The sequence below is a fragment of the Aptenodytes forsteri genome, unplaced genomic scaffold (genome assembly GCF_000699145.1).
Source record: "Aptenodytes forsteri isolate BGI_AS27 unplaced genomic scaffold, ASM69914v1 Scaffold385, whole genome shotgun sequence".
Lineage (NCBI taxonomy): Eukaryota > Metazoa > Chordata > Aves > Sphenisciformes > Spheniscidae > Aptenodytes > Aptenodytes forsteri.
Window position 1 is genome coordinate 776,019 of NW_008795031.1, and position 24,885 is coordinate 800,903.

Consider the following 24,885-nt stretch of genomic DNA (forward strand, 5'->3'; position numbering starts at 1 on the left):
CGCCTTCCCCGCGGCGGCCCTGCTGGTGTCCCCGTACTTCTCCTTCCCCGCCCTCAGCCCCGTCCTCCCCTCCGAGCTCGGCTGCTCCGGGACTCGCTCCGGGTTTTTTCCTATCTGTGGGAGTGGGCGGAAATCTCCTCAGGGAAGTCCTTAAAACTGAGGCTGGGGTTTGGCCCGGCTGCCCTGGGCTTTCTCTCTGGCAGATGTACGTTGCCGGCAACTCCGGAGTTGGTGTGGGGCCGCGCAAACAAACCAACCCCAAATCCTCTGAGTCACGAATAATCGCTGTCTGTGGATAATGGGGATGCTTGGGAGATGTTCCACGTCCGGCCGGGCTGGGACGGATGCGGCCTGGTGTCAGGGGGCAGGACGAGCCCCTCAGAGGGCCGAGGCGCTGCGGGGACGGGGGCTGGCGCTGTGTGATGAGTTTGTGACACATCAGCACAGGCCTTGAAGCCCTTCCAGGGATCTCTGCTTCTGCTCAGCCTGCTTCAGTTCATACCCGAATGGCATTTCATTTATGGTTGTAAAACCATCTTTAAACAGAACTGCTAACGAAAAATACTTGTGAAAATGTGTTAGGGAATGTACTGTACTTATGTTGGTTTTTACAGTATGTAAGTGGCCCAGTGATACATGATAGGTCAAAACGCAGATACTTGACAATGAGAGTCGTCGCATGTTTTCTCACGGAGTTGTGTTTGTTTTACGAACTCGAGCGTAGGTTGTGTGCGTGGGCCTCCGACGTGGAAGCAGCCTTTGGCACAGAGCTGGGCATGTGCCTTGCTCTGAGGAGGACAGCGACAGGGGCCCTGATTTAGCAGTTTCTTAAGTAGGTGCCTTTGCTTTAAACATGTGATTGAGCATATGAAATATTTTGGGTTTGTCTGTGCAAAGGGCTTTGTCCAGCCCATGCCTGTCCTGCAAAGATCAGTGCAAACTCTTAAGTGTAGATGTACCATGAAAATTTGTGAGAACATCTTGTATTTACATGAGTAGAAGTAAGGTAGGCTTCTTCAAACAGAACTACAGTTACACCAGTACCTGTAACTGAATAGTTACACTGGTATAAGTTACTTTTTGAGGGGGCCTACTTGCATGAACTAAGCGAGGTACTGACCAATCTTTTAAATGCACACAAAGTCAAGGAAAAGAGTTTTAATATCTATATAGGGTATTAAAAATTTCATATGTCAAAAGCTAAAGTGGAAGAATGACTGGAAAGGAGTTGGCTTATGGTAGAGCAGGAACTGGTAGGGAGAATCTCAAGTCTGGATACGTTAAGCTGTCCTTATGTTTGTATACTTAATGTACTTGAGAAATTTAACTTCTGCGCGAAGGTTTTTAACAAATGCTGTGTTTGTTCATTATACTCATGACAGAATTGAAGTAAAAAGTAAAAATTATAAGTGTCATGATATACCTCATCAGCCTGACTTCAGTAGATAGATTCGGATTGTGATGCTGTAACTTAGGCAGTACTGTCAGCATTTCCACTGTAAAATTTAAACCACAAGCACAATCTTTAGTTAGAGAAAAAACAACCAAATAAAATTCTTGCTGAATAACATTTTTCATAGACCTTTAATCAAGGCTTTCCAAAGTTCAACCAAGAACGAAGGCTCCATAAGTTTCTTTTGCCTTGCTGAAAACACATCGCCATCCGTTATCGCCACTGCCAAGAAGGAGAAGCTGCTTCCAATTTCGATCCGTGTGCTGCCTCATCCTCATGAGGGATTAGTTTCTCCTAACAGTTTTTGGTATAAATGTCTGAAGTTCTGACCCGTTCACTGCTCGAAGGAAAGGAACTTTCTCCTCCCTGGGCTAGAGCATCCAAAACAAAAGCAAGCATTCGCTGTGTAGTGTAGCCCTATCTCAAGCTGTCATTTTGGTTTCTCCTGTTTGTTTCTTTTGGGAGAAGGAGGTGGTAGTGGGAAATATTCCCTATTAAAGCATTTTACCTTCCTGTACAACTGCTTTTAGCTCTTCCAAACTAAACTAATTTAATATTGGCATGAATTTGATCAAGGCATTGCTGACAGCAGAGCTCTGGACTGTGATGTTGATCCTGAGCAGAGGCTTGTAGATACCATTATGTTACTGAGTGTTAAGGCTTTGAATACAGTAGGCGGTACTCGAGGTAAATGCACGCTTGGAAGAGCAGTAGTGCATCACTTTGGTTGCCTTCCGTTACGCAGTTGCACAGCTATAATATCTAGAATTTTCCGCTAATTAAAGTACTAAATTCACCAAGGTTGATATGTGGGCATTGAGCTCTCCAGAGAATGTTTCTCTGTTTCCCTGTAGTTAGTGATTTTTTCAAACCTTCCTTCTGATGATGACTATAATTATAAAAAATTGAGAAGGAGGAATACTGATGAGTGAAATATTGGAATAGCACCGACTAAGGAAAATTATAGCTTGGTGGGGTGTTGGGCAATGGTATTTGGTTTTAATATGTCTGGCCTTCCTGTTGGCTTGAGAGTTTTATATCCAAGAAATAATTGACCGTATGTGTGTCTATATAATCCTGGCATGGCTTTTAGTGGGACAAATATGAAGACATTTCTGCATATCTCAAAGGCCCTAACAGTTATCTGAGTTCAAAACAGAACCGCATGTGGCGCAAAGTAGTTTCTTTAGGGGAAAATGTCATTTGAGAAATTGATCCTGTTCTTGAGGGCAATATTTTTCAGACCAAAGTTTGATGATTGATCAACTGGCAATCAAATGAATCTTATTTGTTTTCTTGTTAAAACACAAGCTTAGATTAGAGAACTGAATTCCTCATGTTACCATTTTGTTTAATTTTTATTTAACCCTTGGCAGGATGATGGTTTATATCTTACTGGTACTGTGATGCAGCATTTTCAGGACCAGTTTGGGAGGGATTCGTGTTCCACAGCAGAGGCTGAGTTATGAAAAGTCTCTGAGGTGGCACAGTGCAAAAGCTAGGACATGCCTTCCTCCGGAACAGAGTCCGGATGCGTAGGTACTTGGCTTCTTCATATTTCTGGAAAGTCGACTTTTTTATAGTCTTAACTATACTTGTCACCCCGATATATTAATTTGAATTTCTGTCCCACTGAACAGAAGACTACAGGAAACTTTTATAGTGTTCTGTATGGTAGGTAAATTTCTCTGCTTCTGGCTTCACCAGATGTAATGAGCATCAAAGAAAAGTATTTACAGTAATAGGACGGCAAGACTAAAACAGTTCTAAGGTAGAAGTGGGGGCAAATAGAGATCAGTCTTAACTCTCCTTATCTCCAGGATGGGTTTGGCTTTAGTGAGTACTTCTTGAAGCACCAATGACTGAGAAACATTAGCAGAGGTCAGAAAATTATTATTCCCAAAAACTGTAGTTGAAACAATGTTGTATGTTACTACTGAGATTGCAATGCTTTTGACATTATTCTGGCCCATTGAAGAAAGACATACTACACTTATATAAGCTTTAAAACACTTAGTTTTGGGTTAGAACCATTCCAGGTTTCTGTGGTACAAATGTTACTTGAGATTACAATGAGACTATATATATAATTCATTGTTCATTTGGTTTTGAGATAAGGCAGGTAAAATTGTCATAAAAGTTCACTGGTCAGGACCCAAATTTTACTTACATGTCAGTTTGCTAATGATGGTATGAGGAAGAATAAATAATTCTTCAGATTTTTTCACCTTCTTTGAAAGAACAGTCTGAGTCATGTAAGCAAATAAAGTCTGCCAGCCAGTTTATTTAATTTTCTAAAGAAGTTGAACTAGAAAGCCAGAACGGACTGTCCTAAAGGAATGGCTTGGCTTAATAAATTATTGTACCTTAAACTCTTGAATATCACTCTTTAGTGATACTTTTGTGATATATTGAACAGACATATTTTGCTAAGCTCTAAATCATACTATTGGCAAAACTGCATTTAATTTATTAGAATGGTTTTGTAGTCCTTGAAGTGAAAATGTCCAAATTTTAGTGCCACAGAAATTTATATTGTTTAATAAGTTGATCATATGTCAAGTTGTGCAAGTACATGCATATTCAACTGGCTGTTCAGAGCCACAGTTAAGTCTGTAGTCAAAGTATCTATGAGGTCATGTAGACAATATTTAAAGCAGTGTTCATTCAAGGGGAGAAGAAAAAACCCACATCCTAGACAACCTCGTAGCAAAAAGAGTTTGAAAATTTGATCTAAGGTAGTTGGTGTGGTTGTTGTTATGCACTAAATGAGAACATTATCAGCCAGAGGAAGAGCAGAGAGGTACTTGTAACCGGAATCAGGACAGAAGCCACCTGACTCCATTCCTGTCATCAGAGCAAAGCATATAATTAGCATGGCTTTTGGGGCTGTTTCTGTCATTGCTAGGAGAGGAAGAGCTCTGCTGGGTTCGTGTTGGAAAGGCCCTACTTTGCTTTAGTCACTCCTATTTTAGTATCAAATAGATGTAAACTGTATGGGTATTATTTTCAACTAAGCCCTAAATACACTATTTTGTATTTGTCCTGACTAAAACTTGCAATTATGATCAGTCTTGTGGTTTGTTAACAGATCTCAAATTTTTAAACTTAGTATCTTTGGTATGTTAGCTACATCCCTCCACACATGACTTATCTTTTACCATCGCCTCAGTTTCCCAAGCTGTAGACATTATTTTCATACTTGTTAAGTATAATTCACTAATTTCCTTACAGTTTTTTAAAAATTCATTAGTACTGTTTGTACTGTATAAATAATGTGGGTTTGCTTTTCTAGATGTCTCTGCATTTTCCAGTTTTAGTGTTCCATTTATATTGTCCCAGATAGTTAATGATACTGGAACAGCTGAGATACCTAGCTAGGCATTATTTGAATGAGTGTGATTTGTCAACAACCTGCGATTTTTTTGGCTTGTATGCATTTCAGAATTACTAGCTGTAACATTGTGCAGTACCAATTATTACTGAGGTGTCAGTTGGTCGGCAAGATTCAGCCTACTTAGTTTACACGGTTCTAAGAAAGCACTGGGCACCAATGCATTTGATACTATGGAAGTTGGTTGTAGATCCTAGTTCCTGTGTTTAACCCCTCAGTAGAAATAAATGCTTCAAGTGGCTTATAGCAGGCTATATGATACCACACTCTGAAGAACTGTGTTGTTCTGACTACCTTTTTTTGGTGTGTTTATTTTCTACACTTGATTTTTTGCCACAGTTGTTAGTTCACTAATGCTTTATTACATGAAGGTTTACGGTTGCATTGAAATATATAGTATTGATTCTTGTGAGTATCTAAGTTTAAACTACTAAATTTAGCATAATTGACAGATCAGTGCAAATACTTTCAAAAGCACTATATTAAATTGTGGTTCTGACTTGTTTCTCTGAATAGATGCTTTAAATTTGGATATACTATAACTTTTGCTACATTGTTAACGTGTTGATGATGTCTTTTTAGCAAGGCAAGCATATTTAGTAGCTATCTGCTAGGTTTTTTTTCCTGATGTTCTATTTGATGCTCTGAATTTTATGTTATGACGGAATTCCTGTATAACTTTCTCATCTGTTTTGCGAGGAACAACTTTCTGGAACTAGTCAGGAAAAAAAAAAGCTTAGACTCTTCCCCCCCGCCCCCGACTTGTTTGTTATTGGATCAAAAGTAACATAGGAAGCAAGACTAAGAGCCCCAAAAAATTTAAGAAAGCTTACAAGTAGAGCATATTTTGAAGGGGAAAAAAAAGGTCACTCAAAAACATTTGGTTTAGTAGCTTGAGTTGTCATAAGATGATCTCTCTCTTCATTTAAGTGTCTTGTGACTTGTCAGTACTTTCCCAGATACCTTTAGTTGGTTGTGGAATTTTTTGATGTGCAAGAAAGCTGAACTTGCTCACTCTTACAGTGAACTATAAACTTTCAGCAAAGCAATGAAAGTGGACTAGTTGTGTTTCTCTGTAAGTGGAAAGTACACTTGAACTATGTATTAGGATGTGAACTGCATGTTTTCACCCATCTGATTGTGTGTCTGTAATTCATGACTACCCTTCCCCTAACCTCTGAGATGTTTCCTCTGCTAAGTGGAAGCCCCTGGGACTGACACCAGGTAACCAGAGCAGACTTTTTAAGTCAGTTGCAGCCAGAAAACAGTAGAGTGATCCTCTAATAAGCAGTGTGAACACGCTTTGGCATGTGGTGGAAGTCTATAATGAAGTTGCTTGTGTTTAAAAGTTAGGAAAAAATGACTGCTAGAAGCTCCTGTAACTTGGTTTTATTACTCCAGCTTTGTATGAACCTATTGGGAGACATAGATAGGTCCCTCTGAAAGTACAGATTGTGAGAATAGTACTTTCATGAAAAAAAATTGGATTTTGTTTTTCCTCTAGTTTATACAGTGTTACTAGTAATAAGTTTGTTCTAGTCAGTGATGTCTCTTAAAAATTTAGTGACCTTACTCATTTAAGGAACTGCTCCTTTAGAAAGAACTTCTTAGTAACTGAAGGTGAGCAGTTTAGAACAGAAAATGGAAGTCTTGTTGATGTGTCTTGTAGAGGGAAGGCATGCACTTACATTCATGTGCTCTGGTTTCTAGATTTTAGCTGTATATGAATTTTCATAAGACTTTGGTTAGCGCCTTTTTCTTCTACACTTTACAAAGCGTATTAGAATCCAATGAATTAGTATACCCTGATAGGGTGTTTTCCTTCTATGAAATTGTATTTGAGTATCTCAAGTAAAAGGAAGTAAAAGCTTCAGTTAGGAATGTTGTAGTAACTGGGACTGAGACAAATAGGTCACATGCAGTAAACAAATCCATATATATGTGTTCCTCTTACCACATAGTTTTAAGTGGAGGCTTTAACCTTCCCCTCCTTTTTTCCTGCACATAGAGCTAAACGGAGTCCTTTCCAAAGAAAGACTGATTCTAGAGTCCTAATTAACATGCTGTTTTATTCATAATATTGTTGTATTTACTTCAGTCTGCTCTTCATACTACTAAGCAATTACATTTTTCCATTTGCTGTCTTCTAAAGAAGAGCTCAGAGAGAGTGCACAAGGATTTAACTCAAAATGTGTGTTTTAACCATATGGAAATATTTTACCCCCCTTGATAATTTTTTAAAAGTATGGAAACAGAACATTTCTCCTTTCCAAGATGTAACCATTAGTGTAAATATTCTGAAAGAGATGCCTGTTGGTGTCTGTCAGAAAAATTAATGGTAAAATCATCAGTCACATGTCTCTTGATCACAGCGTCATGCAGCTGGAAGTACTGTCTGGGATGGATTCGTGTAATTAGTAGAAAGAGCTCCCCTCATCAGAGCACCTTCCATTGTTCACGTTTCCTATCTAAAGGTACTGAAGGAGCAACCAGTTCCATGGCTAAAGTTTAGCTAGTGTCTGTGGTTAGAGTTATCCAGTGAAGACTGGAGAGCTGGGATGGCAAGGGAGGGAAACATTGGGATGTCTTGGGAAGGCACGTTCACAGCTAAAGGTGGCAGAACCATTCTTCAGTGTGGAAGAGGAAGCCAAGCTGTCTTCTGGGAGAACAGCTGTTGTTTAAGAGGCTGTGCAAGTGGAAGGGAGGAAGGGAACCAGCCCTTTTATTTTAAGGGGTGTTACAGTGGCTGAGTGAGCATCTGATCAGTCTAAGAGGTTACTCTTACGAGTTATCAGCAAGCAAGAAAAGGGGTTTGAGTGCAGGAGGAGCTCAGGAATCACATGAGGTCTCGCTCAGGCCTTCCAGGTACTCTCGGGCAGGGGGATGTTATGGAAATGTTACATCTTTGCATTTTACCTGTGCTTTAGAAAATAAGTGGATGAACAAACAGAGGTTTTTGAGCATTTTGTAACTCAGCGTATGGCTTTTGTCGATGTTTTGAAACATCCTTTTTTGTGACCCTGCTGTGTTCCTCTTTCTGGCTGATACTGGCATTTGGCAATTGTGCGCTCTTTAGCAGCTTTACTGCTGGATGTGCCTGGGAGCTGTATGTTTCTAGAGTCCAGTTACTACTGACCTCCCTGTAGCTGCTGATCCAGCTAATGCTGTTTCCAGTGCCTGTTGCCTAGGTGTTGTCTAGCTTGTCTCACTGCAATCCCTGATTTCAAGTTATCTGTTGTGTCTGTCATCTGTGCACACTGTAACAAAGCTTCAGTGGTATCACAGTTCTAATGTAAATGGCAATGCAACATACCAAAGCTAACTGATAATGTTACTCCTCTCTTGTTAAGTTCACAATACCAGCTTTCTGTTCTTCATCCATTGTGGAAATCTGGGGGAGTACTGCCTGTACAGCTCTTTCGCCTTTACGCTGTAGATGAATAAGGCTTGGGAAAAGGACTATGCCTTTATTCTCTTGCCTGAGGGAGGAACACAGTCTGCTTTCCCCACTACCTCTTGGAACCACACAGCTTGTGTGTGGTGCCTTTGGGGTCCATGAGGAGTTTTCCTGGAAGAAGAGATCCTGTGTTCTAAATGTGCAGATTAGGAGGAGCAGCAGTGCTGCAAACTGTCCTATGCAACGACATCCCCTGGGAATGACTCCCTTGCAAGTCAGATCTGCCCAGAGTGAAAAGTTAAGGTCATAGCTGGGGAGTTGAGAGACCCCACCTCTGCACTCCTAACTAACAGAAAGTTCTAGTAGTATTTGATAATGACTTTTTGAAATGAGTGTCATGAAATATTCAGCTGTACATCTGTCTTAAAATGTTAATTAGAAGTATGGAGGCCAGGAAGATGTATGTGGGAATCAATTGAGTAAGTCTACATTTGAATCTCTTTCACCAGTTTTCTGGAACTGTCCCTAGTTTGTGGCTTTACAAAGGAGGTGGATCTGAACTCTAGATAGCCATTTAGAGTGTTGGACATGAAGGAATTCGGCATAAAATGCAATAGCTTTCAGAAATGATTAATGGCCAAAATAAAGCTGAATTTAAATTTTTAATCCAAGATCCTGCTTGCTGACCATACTGTACATTTGGGAGCCAATAAAGTGCTCAAAGCACCTAATTTGAAATAAGCATGCACAGTTTCTCAGGCATGTGTGTGTTATTCAAGTAAAATGATCACATCGAACAGTAGGTTTTTTCAAGGGAGATGAGTTGCTCTGATGGGAAGGAGCTCTCAGCTAGCTTTAAACTTGTGAGTTGTTGAACATAGTTTATAAATTATTGCTATGAATGTAAGGATCATGGCATCAGATTCTTATTAAGCAACTCCTTCATGCCTGTACTGAAATACTGTGTACTTTGATATATTTTTGAAGTGTCTGAAGATATTTTAATTTATTTAGACATATAATCAGAGTTTGTGTTTTGCAGTTTATGGGGTTCCATTGTTCTGGGTCTACTTTTCTCCCTGTATCTGGAAATCTGCTATTAAACTGGAAGGACGTGTACTTAAATGAGCGATATACTTCATTATATAAAAGCAGATAAATAGAAATTTGAACATGTAGGCATTTCGTTATATAAAAGCAGATAAATAGAAATTCGAACATGTAGGCATTATGTCTGACATTGATCTTGTACTTGTCACCATGCTATGTCACATTTTTTGCTATTTTAAAATTCAGTGCCTCCCTTTAAAAAGGGTGTAGGAGCAAGTGCTGAATTTTGTTAGCAGGTTGACTTAATAGAGTGGAATGTCTGCCTGTATATGTAATTTTTTACCCTTTATTTTACAGCTGAATTAGTGCATTGAAGCCTAATTTATCCATTTTCCTTTTCAAGCTACATTCCTTAAAAAGGAAACCCATAGCTATTTGAGCCTTAGAACCTTTCTGTAGCAGTATAGAGTGAAGCATTCCCTGTTGTAGCATGATCATGATTATTTTGGGGAAAAAAAAAAATATTACCAAGTACCGTATTCTTCAGTTAAAATTCTTAAGAGATAGGATTTGCGTATTTGTGTAGGGCAGGCTAAGAACTTCTATCATTAATCCACAACTTTGTTTCCTAAACCAAGAGTAACTTGCTCTGTGCTTAAGGTTGTCTCCTGTTAGTTTTGTTGACCATTGGCTTAGCCCTTCCTTAGTGAAGTTAGTCATTGACTTAATCCATAATTCTGTGTCAGTGGGAGTTGACAAAATCAAGGTAGATCGTTGGTTTTCCAATGTGCGTTTGATTTTGTGTAAGTACTACTAAGTCCTGTGGTTTGCTTTGAATATGTATATACATATTTGGAAGGGGGAGAGTGTGGAATTTTAATCCACGCTCAGCCTTGACTTTGCTGTGCTTTGTTGTGATCAGTTTAAATTTTACTGCTGGCATCAGTAAGATCAAAGTCAAATCAAAACAAACTGCTTTTAAAAATGTAGTAAAATTGTTACCTGCACTTTGATAATTATAAGCAATGAAATTAACTTTAGACCGTAGGAATTTTCAGTGGCATGTTTATTAATTCAAAATTATCTTTATAAAAAGCTACATTTGAAAGTTTTACCCACCCAGGATTATTGTAGGCCATTTATCTCTGTTGTAGGTGGTCCCCATTAGAAACCTATACAGTTTGTTTTGCTTTGAGAGGACAAAGGCCAACAGGAGTGCCATCTGTACCATCACTTTTAGTCGCAGCAAGCCTAACAGTTACCTTCTGGGGACTGAACCCAGAAGTGAATACACAGATATCTTGAGAAATTATGTTGTCTTGGTGCCCCAACACTGGTAATGACTGAATCCATGTAAAAGTTGTCTTGTAATGTCAATGCCAAGCCTCTGACTGCTTCTGCAGATGATCCAGAAAGGAAAATCAAGTAAATAGTCAAGTGGATAACAATCAGTGGTGAAGTATAAACAGTGTAAGAATTTGCAAGTATTCTGTCTTCATAGTATCTACTTTATCACAAATAAGCCTTGCTCTTCAGTTTTGCAATCTATATCAACCTGAAAGTACTTCCTAATTTTAGAAAGTAGTATATGTATATACTGTCAATAAAAGATGAGGAATGAAAAACTCAGATACCATGAAATATTCCAGACTTCTTTATACTTCTTTCCCAGAACTGTACCTTCTGTAGTGATATTCTCTTCCTTTTTTTGAATAGCAGACACACAGTGAAACCAATGCCCTTAAACTGTGGCTTATTATTATTCATTAGGCAGAGTTGCCAGTAAGGAATTGTAAGGGATGTAATCTGCTTTCATCAATGCACAAGTGTAACAATGCTTTTCATGCAAATTGAAAAGAAGCTACATCCAAAAGAATACAACTGCCTGTCAAGTTTGGTAAATGGTATTAACCTAAAATACTAGTATCTTTTTCACATAGGTATTTTTCCAAAGCATTCTTCATCCCTTTCTTCAAAAAATCATTTTGTTTCATTCATACACTGGTTGCATCTGAGTGTCCCAACAAATAGCTGCTGTTTGAGTTTTTCCCTCGTTGGCTGTTACTTCCTATGTGGCATCTCTTTGTAAAAGAACACTTGTGTATAAAGTGGTGACTTGCTGGTACTGAGCTTTCTTCTTAAAAATAGGCTTATACCAAAAGAATACTATAAACCTAACTCGCATCTAAATTTTCTGTGCTTTACTGATGTGACATGCTTGGAAACAAACCTTCAATGAATATTTTTCTTTTAAAATGTTATTTGTATAGTTGCCTAAAAGCTCTTCATTATCTGAGGTTTGAGTATAAAGATAGACTAATAACCCCTCACACTGACAGTATTCCTGTAAAATATTGTTGTTTGCAGGGTGGAAGCTGAAGCACAGGAAGTAAACAGCTGTTCCATGGTTGTGCATGAATAGAGTTTGTTACTCCACATTTCTGGTCCTGTGCTGATTTTGTGTGTAAGTGTGAAGTGGGGAGTATTGGTTTGCCTTAACTGAAGGCAGAGTCGGTGTGGGAAAAGGCAAACTTACTAAATAAAGGGATGAGAGGCAACAGGAATGTGACTTACTGATCTGAACTGTTCTTTGGAGAAGTCTCAATTCTCGGTGTAGGCAGACTAGTCTGTCCCTCAGAGGGAAGATAAAGGACGAAGAGTGGTCCTAAAGCATTTCAATGCCAACAGCACCCTTTGGGGAAAGATGCAGTTGCTGAGTTTTCTCTGGAAATAGGCTACTTTGAGAGCAGTGTGTCTGTTTTGCTTTATTTAAAACTCCAACTCCTATCCTCGTCTGTTTTTACAAATGTGACTACCAACTAATTTCTCTCATCCCCCAAAATGCCAGTCCTCTTCTGCTCATAAGAAACAGTCCATTGTATATTTCGGCTATTGTTTCTTAAGTGAATGGATGCAGACTGCTTTAAAAGGTTTAGTGATGATCTGCTGCTGCCACTTAGAGACCTCCTTCAGACCAGCTATCTTTTATTTGAAGCAGACAGGTAGAGCATTTTTTCTCATGGATTATTGTGTTCTATGTGGAATCTCTTACATTTAGTAACAAGAAATTTTACAATGAAGCCTTTATGTTGGAACACAAGTAGAAATGTATAATTTTTTCATGAAATTCCTATTAACTGGATCTTTGGAACTGCTACTCTTCTGCCAAATGTGGTAGAAATAGTCCAAAGTATTTGGGAGTTGTGGGGAATGTACAGATGTGCACAACTGCTCTTATGCTGTGTGATCCACAGGAAACTAGGCTCAAGTTGATACTCAGATCGCCAGATAACAGTGAATATGCGCAACTAAACAGCTGAAGTGGCTTTTGGAGTATCAGGTTGTGAACTGGGTGGACAATGGGGTGGGCAGTAATCACGTAACTTGACCTTCAGTCATCTGGTCTTTATCTGAATGATTCTTGGCAGTGAGCTCCTCAGAGGAAGAGTCGAAACATGTTTTAGTATAGTATCCTATATATTTAATAAGATGTTTTTAGGAAACTGGAGTGCAGAAAAAAAAAGTTGTTAAAACTGTTCTCAGGAAGGAAGTTAATGACTCATGTAAATGTGTAGTGAGAATGTGTTTTGGTCAGGAAAGGAATAGATGAGAAGAGGAGCTTGTGTCAAGGCAGAAGTGGAGATAAGGTGTCCTAGGTGGAGGGATAGCATACTGGAAGGTAATTATAAATATGAATGTCAGGGTAAATGGTGATAAGGATTTTGGAAATACCTGTTAGATCACATTCTGTTCTCCAAGGCATTCATTCCTCTCGTTACGTTTGAGCTTCCCTTCCTATTTCTCCTTTTGTCACGGGGTCTCTGTCCTAGAGAGAGCGTCTGTGTGTGTGTACACACACTCACTCATGGCTACCTGCTTTTCCCTCCACAGGGGAGCTGGTGGTTTGGTAAGGTTTTTCAACGTATTGCAGTGTGAGACGCTCTGTTTTCTTGGTGAACATCCCAGGACCTGGAGGGCCTGGGGAATGTGTCTGTGTGTGAACCCCCTTTCCTAGTTCTGCCAGTGGGACTGGCATGTGGGTAAGCCTGAGGACAGGGGTATTGGAAATCGGCAGCCTCACGCCGGCCGTATTGAAGCTGAGAGGGATGGTACAGTTCCAAGTATGGCCATGTTTTGGTGAAAGGAGGCAGCTTATTTCTTTGTCATTCATCTCCGTAGGGCTTTTTCATTAAGGTGGTAATATTAGGTGGAAGCGAACAGGCCAATTGACACCTCTGTAGATGTGCCTATTTCAACTATCTAACTTCTTGGAAATCTGTTTGCTCTTTTGAATTGCTATGAACTTACATCTAAAACATGAAGGTTGAGTGCAATGAGACACCAAATTTGGGGTTATTTGACCCTGAGATAAACAAATAAAGCACGTATCACGAATTTTATAGACATTTCCAATTTCTTGCAAAGCACTCCGATTGAAATGATGATTCTGCTGCACTGGGGTACATGTATGTGGTGGACAGGGGGTCAGGGTGGGAGTATCTGTGCGTGTTTGAGAAGGAAAGCAGAATGTAGTTCAAAATCCACGTTACAAAAAAGAGTGAGATAAAGCTGAAGGATGCAGGACTTCTCTTGCATGCTTAGAGCTAAGGTAATGTAATAAAACTTGGGATTTTGTGACCTGTACAATGTGAGACTTCTTACTGGCTATATTGAGAGTAGGCACAGAAAGTGCACTTACGGTCATACAAACAGCCTTTATTGTACACTATGGCATCTACAAGCCATTGTGATCTTTTAATTTCTGTAACAAATACTCCCCTTGCAAAAAGCCAAAACCAGAATCCATATAGTAAATTAGCTGTGTAGCTGCTTTAACACATTTAACGTTTTCCAGTGGTAATTTGTGTGTCTCAGGGATGTAGTTTGACAGCAGGGAAATGATACACTTAAGTGTTTTGAAACAAACTTTGTTCTGCCCTCTTTGAGTAACGTTACATATGCTATGGCTGTCTTGAAAGCATGCTGTACTCTGCTGAATTGCAGCTGCCTAAACTGGCTGTCAAGTAAAATGCTTATTCAACTCTACAGAAAGGGTTTCTTTGCTTCATTTTGCAATTGTGGAGTCACAGTGCTATCCAACACTCTTGTTTCTAGTTCCTTATAGTAGAAGATTGTGTTTATATTTTCTAACTACTGGGAATCCCCATGGCAAGAGGCTCCAGTACCCTGCAGAACTATGCAATGTGAAAAGAAGTATTTTGGCTATCAGATGCGCGCTTCTTTTCATCGCCTATAAAGGTGGCAGTGTTAACTGTCTTTATATTGCAATTACTGTTTCACAACTGTTTTCACATAAGCTCTCCTGTCTCTATAGCTACATCCAGCACAATTAATGTAATTCAGACTTTCCCAAACACTTCCTGAAGTTTCCACTTTGGGAAAGGAACAAGCCTTTACCTTTAGTGTTCAGAATTTTGAACTTTGTTCTGAGTGGTTTGGGGTTGACAGGGAAGGTGAGGCACTATGAGGACTGTTAGAACTTTGACTGTAAGTCAAAGTTCTGTTTCACTTGGTTTTACTATCCTGTTGATCTGCAGTGGTTCTTTAGTACTGATAGCTTTCTCATTTCTTCACGTTACTCAAGTTCATCCATTCTTTCTTTTGTGCTTCCTACCACCTGGGTAGATCTGTCCATGGGAAACACAAAACCGTCATATCTGCTTTCTTCAAACCTTCCTGACTCTGCTGTGGTTCCTATAAAGCACTACCATCTGATTATATTTTGGCACCTGGTGGGCTGGGATTTCCAAGTGTTTTATGTATTGTGCTTTTTTATTGTCCTTTCCTTTACCTGAAAAAAATGTAACATAGACAGTTTTCACAAAGCAATGAGCTCTGTGGAGCAAGAGTTGTTTTTCTTGTTTGTACAGTTCCTGACACAATAAAGCTACAATCATGATAAATGCTTATTTGTGCTGTTATGAAAAAACGCAGTAGTACGTTACCAGGTTTTACAGATATCATGAGGAAAGTAAAGACGACTAAACTTTTTCCAAATTTATGTTTACGACACTGCTTAGTGTCTGAAATATAAGGCGTTAAACTCTTTTACAGGTGTACTCATGCTAATGTGCGAGGTACAGCACCAGCATCATTCCTGCAGGACAAGAATCACAGGATTAATAGCAGATAACATGGAAGGCAAAAAAAAAAGAAAAGATCTGCTTTCCAAAGAGAGGGGAAAAAATACTAGTTTGGATCTTAATAGAGAAACAGTTGTAAATCTCTGTTTTTGAATGATATAAATACGTATAGACTACTTCTAGACTTTTTAAAGTATCTGTGGGGCTTCCTGAAGTTTCCTATTTTAGAATCAATGATTTGAATCAATGTAGTAGCTGTAGCAGAGTTTTCTTGAAGCGTATGCAGGTCTTGCATAAAAGACTGGAGAGAAAATAAGTTTTACTGGATTATAAGTTTCACTGGATATTTCTCTTATCATTTGTTTGCTTTGTTGAAACTAATTTGTTTGAACAAAAGAATGTAAAAGTAGCCAGGCTGCCACGCACACAATTTTTATATGGGTGCTGAGTGTACTCCTGCAAGTATGTGTGCACACATGTTCATACCAGGAGTATGCCTTGGCTATTTTAAGATCTGATTCTTAATTAAAGAAGCTATTAATCTGAGTAAAATCAATTTCATATCTTGCAGGCAATCTGTCTTCTATTAATGTCTGTCTTTTTTGAATAGAAGCAATTCATGGTGCATTTTGAGGAATGCAGTGTGTTATGACTGGCAAGTTATAGCAAGTTCATCTCTTACTCTTCCTAAGTCTTGAGGATATTTAATAAACAGCACAGTTTAGGCAAGTCTAGAAAATTAGTGTAGCTAATAACCTTTGCTATTGTAGTGATTTGAGATTTTGAAGCTAACAAACAACAGTAGAGAAAGAGCTATGTGGATTGAATGTCTTTTTAATAGGGAGAATGGAAGCATCTACTTGTTGTAGTTCCCTCGAAACTCAGTGACATCTCCACTTCTGTCTGCTCTAACTGGAGCAGATCAAATTATTCATAGTGAATAATGAAATTAATTTTGCACGTGGGTGTTTGCTTGAGATTAACAAAAAGCTTTGTTTTACAGATGTTGAAGGCACAGGCAAGAATTGCATTGCCTTAGGAGTTCTTCCCTCCTTTGGCTGTGCAAGGTTACTTTTATACTTTAATTAGTTCAGTGAAGCATTAATAAGGGACAGAGACTCTGTCCTGTATTATTGGAAGATGGCTGGGCAGACTGCATGACATTTTGTGTAAATTCAGTTTCAGTCTGAATAAGTGCTAGGGGTCTAAAAACTCCGGTTGCCAGACTTTGCATAAACAAGTCTGCACAAGTACTTGCAAGGTCTGTGGTTTCTGTGAACTTTTTTTGTAAATTAAAGAAAACAAGCTTTCTTGGGAACTCTGCAGTGCTTTTTAATTCTATCAGAAAGAAACCCAAACACATTGAAGAGTATAAAAGGTTGTCAAAATCAAAGTTTCACTTCTAGTAATAAGTAGCGAGAAGGGAAGAAAACACAATTTTATCTTTCAAATGAGGATATTTTTCCTAGATGCAATAAACATGCTGTGCTTTTATGATTTTTATATTTGATGTATGTGCAAAATGTGTATGTAACTATACTGCTGCTTCACCACCCTTTCCAGTAAACGGCTTGCATTCAATTCAGTTATGTCATTACAGTGAGTGCAGCTGGGATGCTTTGCAGTTAATTCTGATTTATTGTTGTTACCTTCATGAAGGCAGAGCTGAAGCTCAGCGAGTATATACTCTTGACTCCAGTATTCCCTGGTTTGCTCAGGCCAATGTTCCAGAAAGAATCTAGCAAATCTGGAAATTATGGTTAGATTTCTCAATCCCCTGCTTTTGCTCCAGTCAGAAGTGTGAAATTTCCTCCTTGATTTCTGCCTGAATTGTAACATCTTAGCCCTTCTATTGAATAAAGACTTAAAAGAAAAAGATTTTGTAATTTTATTTGATGAATCCAACAAGCTTTCTGGATTTTGAAACCATTCTTCTCTGGATGTATCTTAGGCTATGTTTTTTGGTTTTTTTTTTTTTCCTTTCTAATATGACTAGTGTTTTTCTTTTTCTCTTCTGTTTTGTATTGTCGGTCACATGAGATGTAGGCTCCCTAACAAAGATGCAGCAGTGGAGCAGTGTTTTCCTTCTTTTCAAAAATCCTCGTGATTCTCCCCCACCCCCCAATATCAAGTACTCCTACACTGCTTAAGTCTTTTTTGGAAAAAAAATCAGTTGTAAGTCTGAGTCATGCTGTCATCTGGAACTAGAAGCTTGGATGTTTTGAGGGTTCCTGGTAGGGATTCATGGGGTAATAGCAGATAATATTTTCATTTCTGCAAGCTTATAATAGATTTATGGTGGCTGCAGTTATTAGTTTATGAATAATGATTTTGTTTCTTCTGTTAGCACTTTTTCAAGATGGAATGGAATCAAATCATTTGAAGAAAACAGGGTAACCAGCAGTATTATATCTTAAGAATATATGACCTGAAGCCCTGCTTTTACCATCTAACTTCTGACAGAGGCCTGAAATCTTCTGGTTGACTGTAGATGTTTGTTTTTTGGTAGTGTTTTTGTTTTGTTTTGTTTTTAAATATAATGTACAAGCTGTATGTAGAATGTTGTCTACTGCCATTTGTTACTGTATTTACAAGGAATTAAGATGGGAAATCAATCTAAACCTGCATGGAGTAAAAACAAAACCAGGTTTTTTACTGCAACAGCTATTTAAAGAAACTGTAGTAGATAAAATTACGAAGCATGTGAAGAGTATGAATCAAATCTGAAATGCTCTTCCTGTTACTGCATAAGCACTGTGCAGCCCACACATCGAAATTTTCCACTAGTCTGGCACTTCTCAAATGTGAAATACTTTTAGTATCTGAAATGGAATTTCAGAAGAAAAGAATATTTCCTGCAGTTGAACGTGTACAAAGGCTCTGAACAGCCCTTTGTTAAAATAATTCAGTTTTACTATTTTAAACATAACTGTTTGAAATAGCTAGAAACTTTGGCTTTTTCTAGGTTTCTAAGTAATACAGCAGTGGAATGTTTTCAAATAGGAGGGCAAATTGTTAGGTTTGCATTCATGATAGGATCTAATCAGTTAAGAATAGGCACCTAAGCCTTATAAAGGAGACAGTTCATTTACAGATGGGTAGGCAGTATAGTCTTTCTTGCCGCCCCCCCACTTTCTGGTCTACTCCCTTTTCCTCTGATTTCCTTATCTTTTTTTTTTTTTAAAGTTACTGGAGATTTAGCTGTAATTTAGAAGACTGTATTCACTGTTTGAACTGTTTAATTGGTTTTAGTACTCTGTTTTTTTCTACTCTGTCTAATCTGAAATGCTGCACTAGATTACCACCTGAGAACACACACAACTTGCAGGCAATGGTCAGTCAAGCAACTTCCTTTATACCTGGCTGGGCAGAAGTACAGGGTTTGACATGAATAGAACTACTTATGTGCTTAAAATCAGGAATCTTGTTGAAGCTGAGCCAGTGTCTCTGCTAGATTTCCAATTTCCACTGCTTGCTGCCAAATATATTAGAGCTGTCTATAAATAGTTTGTGGAATTTTTGAGTGAGAATAAAAAAAAGGTCAGGTTCTTTTCTGTCCCCACCTTTTCAAACTACAACTGAGAAGCTTTAACTGTTTTTTTGCTGAAACTTTCACACAAAGTCCTTCTCTTAAGTTAGTTTAGTTATTAATTTAATATTTTGTATTTTAATGACAATAGACTCAATTAAAAATTGTCTTGTGGCATTTACAGGTGTGACCAGATGGGTTTTTTCCACCTGCAGCATTAAATCAGAGTTGCTGCAGTTACTACTCCAGCTTCTCTTTTGCAACCTAGGATAAAGGAAGCTCGGGTTATCTTGCCAATTTGGTGTGCAAAGATCTCTTTCAAAAGTGTTTCCTGTTCTCTCTCTTGTGAAAGTCTCTCCTGCCCGTACACCCAGAGAAAAGGTTTGTGCTGCATTAAACACAGCCAAGTACAGAACTGCTGGTTGCTTTGTATGTTTGGGCAATAAGGAAGAGCTGTCCCTTCCTATAGAAGGGAGAAGGAAGAGTGGAGAGTGACTGAGAAAGCCACACCTGTAGAGCAGGAATGCGAGAGCTCACACTGTAGACTGCATTGTCTTCCAAATGTTTACCTGATGTATCCCGGTGGTGCTGAGGGCTGTGTTTGGATACTCCAGCATCATCTGGCTGGCAGCATCTATGCCAAATTTGCATTACACTAGCATCTTGTTATGGTTTGTATGGATGTCCTGGTTTTGGCTGGGATAGTTAATTTTCTTCCTAGTAGCTGGTACAGTGCTGTGTTTTGGATTTAGCATGAGAATAATGTGATAACACACTGATGTTTTAGTTGTTGCTAAGCAGCGTTTATACTAAGTCAGGGACTTTTCAGCTTCCCATACTCTGCCAGTGAGGAGGTGCATAAGATGCTGGGAGGAACATAGCCAGGACAGCTGACCTGAATTGGCCAAAGGGATATTCCATACCATGTGACATCATGCTCAGTATATAAACTGGGGGTAGTTGGCCAGGGGGCAGCAATTGCTGCCTGGGGACTGACTGGGCGTCTGCTGGCGGGTGGTGAGCGGTTGCATCAATTTTTTTTTCTCTCTCTCTCTTGTTGCTTTACTTTCCATTACAATTTATTATTATTATTCTATTATTTCAAGTATTAAACTGTTCTTATCTCAACCCACGAGTTTTCTCACTTTTACTCTTTGATTCTCTCCCTCATCCCACTGGGGGGCGGGAGGGTGAGCGAGTGGCTGCGTGGTGCTTAGTTGCCGACTGGGGTTAAACCACGACAATGGAATTTTGTAAATTTTCTTCCGTGTGTTGCAACAGCATTCACAATTGGTGTCATATTAGTGAATAATGTATGCAGTGCTTAATGAATCCAGAAAGAGATCTTGCGTTGCTCACACTAAATGACTGTGGAGACTCTGAAGCTTATGCCTGAAGTTGAGGCGGAGCCTCTCTGGTAGCACTGGAGCTGCGGTGAGCAGAGAGTACGCTTCTGGTGTTGGGTAGCTGGGGGTGTCTCTGCACTGGCACATCCCACAGTCTGGCAGGAGCGGATTTGTGGAGTAAAACAAGTTAGGCTGAAGATGTAATGTTTACGCTGTATACATTGCTGAAGGTTTTTCTTTGGACTAGCTCTAGCGTGGTCCAGAGGACTGAGTACACATTACCAGTAGGAGCGTCTTCCAGATTAGTGTCATCTAAAAGGAGTCCAGTTTGGTTACAAGGCCACAGCATAATGTGAACCAAAGCACATGAAGTGGAGCAGATCAGGAGATTCAGAAGCATGCTCTTTATCTGAAATAAAATACTAATGTAGACAAATCCCAAGTTAGCACCATAAAATTATCAGGAATAAAAGATATTTTATGTTTTGGCAGAGAAGTTAATAGATCTGTTATGACCTGATCATTACATATTCTTCAAATTCAAAGCATTTATTTATGTAGTAAACTTTTTTTTTAGAGTACCTGTTTTAGTAGTCAATTTTTGAAGAACGAACACAGACTTTTTTTGGTGGGAGGAATATAATGTTACAATGCTAAAGAACGTAAAAGAAGTAGAATATTTTTCTTTGGAGATTTTTAAGTCACTGTTATCAAGATTATAGGAATAAAGGTATGTGCTGTTGTTCACTCAAGTACTGATTAACTGTGGGTTTAGGCTCTGTACAGTGAATGTAGATTTGGAAACTTCGTGGCTGTGTTTTTTATTCACCAAGAGATGAGTGAAGACCTGTTTTTCAAAAGTATCATGCAGCTACTTGTCATTTAAAGTACCTCTGTGAGGAGGAAAGGACAGTGTAAGAATGAGGGGGTGATACAAAAATGTAATGTTGGACATAAGGTTTTAAGTATACAGTACAGACTTTCGGCAGCACCACACCCATTGTTTTATACCCAAGAAATAATTTTCTAAGCGCAAAATGGTAGATATTGGTTGTTGTAAAAAAAAAAATCTAAAACCTACATAAAACAGTTCCATTGCAGAATTTATTCTTTAGTTCTTGTCTTAGTTTTCTAAATAAAAGTACATCACAGTTGGTCTAAAATAAAAATGGTACTACATAAAAGAACAGCATTGAGTATTGTAAACAAATTCTGTGGTTTATCTGTTTTTACAGTGAAATTTTATGTGCTTATTTCCTGCTTTTGTATCATAAACACATTTAAATAAGCCACTGTTTCAGTATAGTTTCATCTGTTAGTCATTTTTATTCTTTCCTTAATTAAAGAAATTAATTATGCCATTGTAGTATTTGAGTATACAACACTTTCTCATTTCATGTGAACATTCGCTTTCACTGTTTGAAATTTTAGATATATTTACTGTATCTTCTTTGTAGCAGATGTTTTTCTGTTACAGGGATTTGGAATAAATCTTGTCACTCTGCTGTTCAGTTTGCCTTTGGTAGAGAATTCTGACTGAGGTCTGCACAGCAGTAAGGCTTTCTCTCAATGTTTCTGCTTATTGCATGTGTAACTTTATATTAAAATAAATGGTTATTTAATCCTTCCCTTATCTGAAGGATAATTTACATCTTGCTGCACAGCTTAATGCTGTCTTACAAATGACCACCTGAAATTCCTATGACTCCAGTACTTAACACTAAGGAAATATTGAAAAGAACTGCACATAACTAGTTAACACCAAACTGTTGATTTAAAAATAAATAATACAAAATTTGTCAATAACTCTTGCAAAGATTCTTCAGCTAAACTGGAGATTATTGATCAGTTAATGCCTAAAAGTCAGTACTGTCATTTCTCATGCTTTTTTTAATTGCCTTTTGTCATGATGAAATATATGAACTTATGCAAAAGCATGTGTTGCCCTTTGTCAAGGCAGTAAGCAGCAGTTGGGTGTAGGACAAAAACTTCTGGTCAAAGATGCAATGCACTATAGAAAAAAGAACAATAAAGACATGAAAATATGAGATGACTGTGGATCATGAATCTTATCTTGAGTAGTTAATCCAAGTACATACTGGTGCACAAACATGTTAATTTGATTTCATGCATATCTGTAATCAAAAGGATGCAGTGATTGCAAACTAAGCCATCAGAAAGCAGGAAATAATAAAATGGTGTCACCTGTAAAGGCTGTGACTTGTTTCTATAGGAATCTGAGAATGACACTGCTGCTTCGCTTTGTTACTGAATATAGAGTCGTAACAAATGTTGCCTGGCTTCAGTGGACTGTGTACTCTGAGCTCTGCCGCACCTTAATTTGAAGCATTCCCTGTAGCAATAATACTGTTTATTTCATGAACTGTTCTGGGAGAGTAATTTTCAACTGCTCTTTTTTTTCTTTCTATTTGCTCCACTTTCAGTTCCTTGTCTCTTGTAATGTTGAAGTTGCATGTGTAGCTCTGTTCCTGTCTTCTGAGGAAGGCAAAGTCTGAATTTCTGTAATACAGTTTACCAGTGGTAGGAGAACATGATTTGTACAGACAGAAGAGAAAGTACAGCAGAAACCATATTCTCAGAGACTTTTCTAGGTTATAAAGGATGAAAAAACAAGCTAGTCCCTTTCATACCTTCATGTTCATTTGAGACTGTAGGAAGTGGATTTTTTCTCAGTTGCATAATCTTAATTTACTGTGTACTACTCCTTCTGCAGTACAGGAGAGTTTGGCAGCAGTGTTTCTATATGCCTATGGATATGTAGCTCTTTGCTGTTGTTACAGCATTAAATCCCTGCAGCTAATGCATTTAATTCTAAATGCACAGTAGTTTAACAAATATAGGTGCAAAGTGTTCAGGAGACAAGGAGGTTGTAAACGATGAGCCAAAAGACTGAGGAGGATCCTACCTAATTTTTTTGGCTCACTAATTGCACGTGACCTACATCTAAATGATTCAGTATAGTATTTTGGGTTACATACTGAACAAATGTTTTTATCATAGAATGGTTTGAGTTGGAAGGGACCTTTGCAGATCATCTAGTTTATCTGGAGGAGGGTGGTAGTACTTGTTTTTCTGTTGGTCTCCCACATGCTCTGCTCTGAGCTGTAACATCTTAACCTTAGGATTAACCGTAGGTGTGATGGGTAGGCAGTTAGCCTTTGCACTTTTATCCCACAGACTCAGCAGACCAGCGTGACTGCAGTTCAGCCTGACACACGGCGTCTTCCGGTGGAGCTTGTTTCTGCACAACTGTGCTTAGATATTTGTAGGAGGTGAAGGGGTGGGATGGCCACTGGCTGGGACTGTCACAAAATGTGCTAGCAAAAGGGGTCATATCCAAGAAGCATGCTGCAATATTACAGAGGCATCATGGATGTTTCCAGCTCCCGTATCTCTAGATCAAGAAGGATATTGCTATTTTTGGACTAAGGCATCATAGGACCATTGCTAAGTGGCTTTTTAGTGGGGTGACATGTAAGTGGGGTGATAAAGCACCACTTTGTTCATGGAATTGTATAGTAAGACTCTTATTTTGGTGGCATCATCCACGCTTGGTCAGTTAGAAGCAAAATTTGGTGAAGATTAATGCAGGGTAGCTTCAGCTGACAAGACGCAGTGCAAACAAGTTAAGCTTACTCTTTGTAAGGTACAGAGTGGACAGAAATTTTGGGAGTAGGATGAAGAAAGCAAAGCACCGCTTTGTTCATGGAATTGTATAGTAAGACTCTTATTTTGGTGGCATCATCCACGCTTGGTCAGTTAGAAGCAAAATTTGGTGAAGATTAATGCAGGGTAGCTTCAGCTGACAAGACGCAGTGCAAACAAGTTAAGCTTACTCTTTGTAAGGTACAGAGTGGACAGAAATTTTGGGAGTAGGATGAAGAAAGGAAGTTTGATCATGAAGTACATTGTCTAAAGTAAAGCAAGTTGAACATGTACCATGATAAAGGGTGTTTGGAAACGCATGCTATACAGGAAGTGTTGTTGATCTCTTGTCCCTGATAATTGTGGTTCAAGAAAAATATCCTGTCCAGTCTGCTTATGTACCATTCATTATGCACCACAATACCTTTTAACTCAAGGTAGTTTAGAAAAAGCTCTCTCTTCGTAGCTGTTCAGTTAAAGCAGTTCCTCAATTTATACAGTTCTGTTTATAGGGGGGTTGTAATTTGGCTGTTAAAGCTAATGGCACAGGCTTAATCTTGATATAGAAGAATTTAAGCTTCAATGGAGATATGCGTGCATGATTTTTTTTTTTGTGGACAGTAGCTACTTGGTCTAACAGCAAAAATAATGGTAACTTAAATGTGGTGTTTGCCACTATGGATTTTTTTTTTCTTTTCATTTTTCATTTCAATAGTCAAGTTAATTTCTCTGTAAAACACAATCTGGATTTAACTGAGTCCCAAGATACATGATGTTCTTCCAAACTGAAGTTATAAAATTTGATTTTACAATCATGGTGGACAAAGTCACATGTACCAAATTTTTTCAGTGTGCTTTTACAATATTCATCGCTTCACTGCGTTCGTATTACTGGTTTTAGTCAAATTGAGATTAAAACGGGGTTTTCATTTAAGAGTCATTATTT

General features: G+C 38.6%; 1 protein-coding gene across 1 annotated transcript in view; it reads left to right on the plus strand.

Moving 5' to 3' along the window:
- The first annotated feature begins 344 nt into the window (after window positions 1-344).
- Window positions 345-24,885, plus strand: part of LRP12 (LDL receptor related protein 12) — a 53,821-nt gene continuing 29,280 nt past the window's right edge. The window contains exons 1-2 of the mRNA XM_009276309.1: window positions 345-426; window positions 2,030-2,140. Of these exons, the coding sequence (XP_009274584.1) occupies window positions 345-426; window positions 2,030-2,140 (193 nt within the window). The remainder of the gene's footprint in view (window positions 427-2,029; window positions 2,141-24,885) is intronic.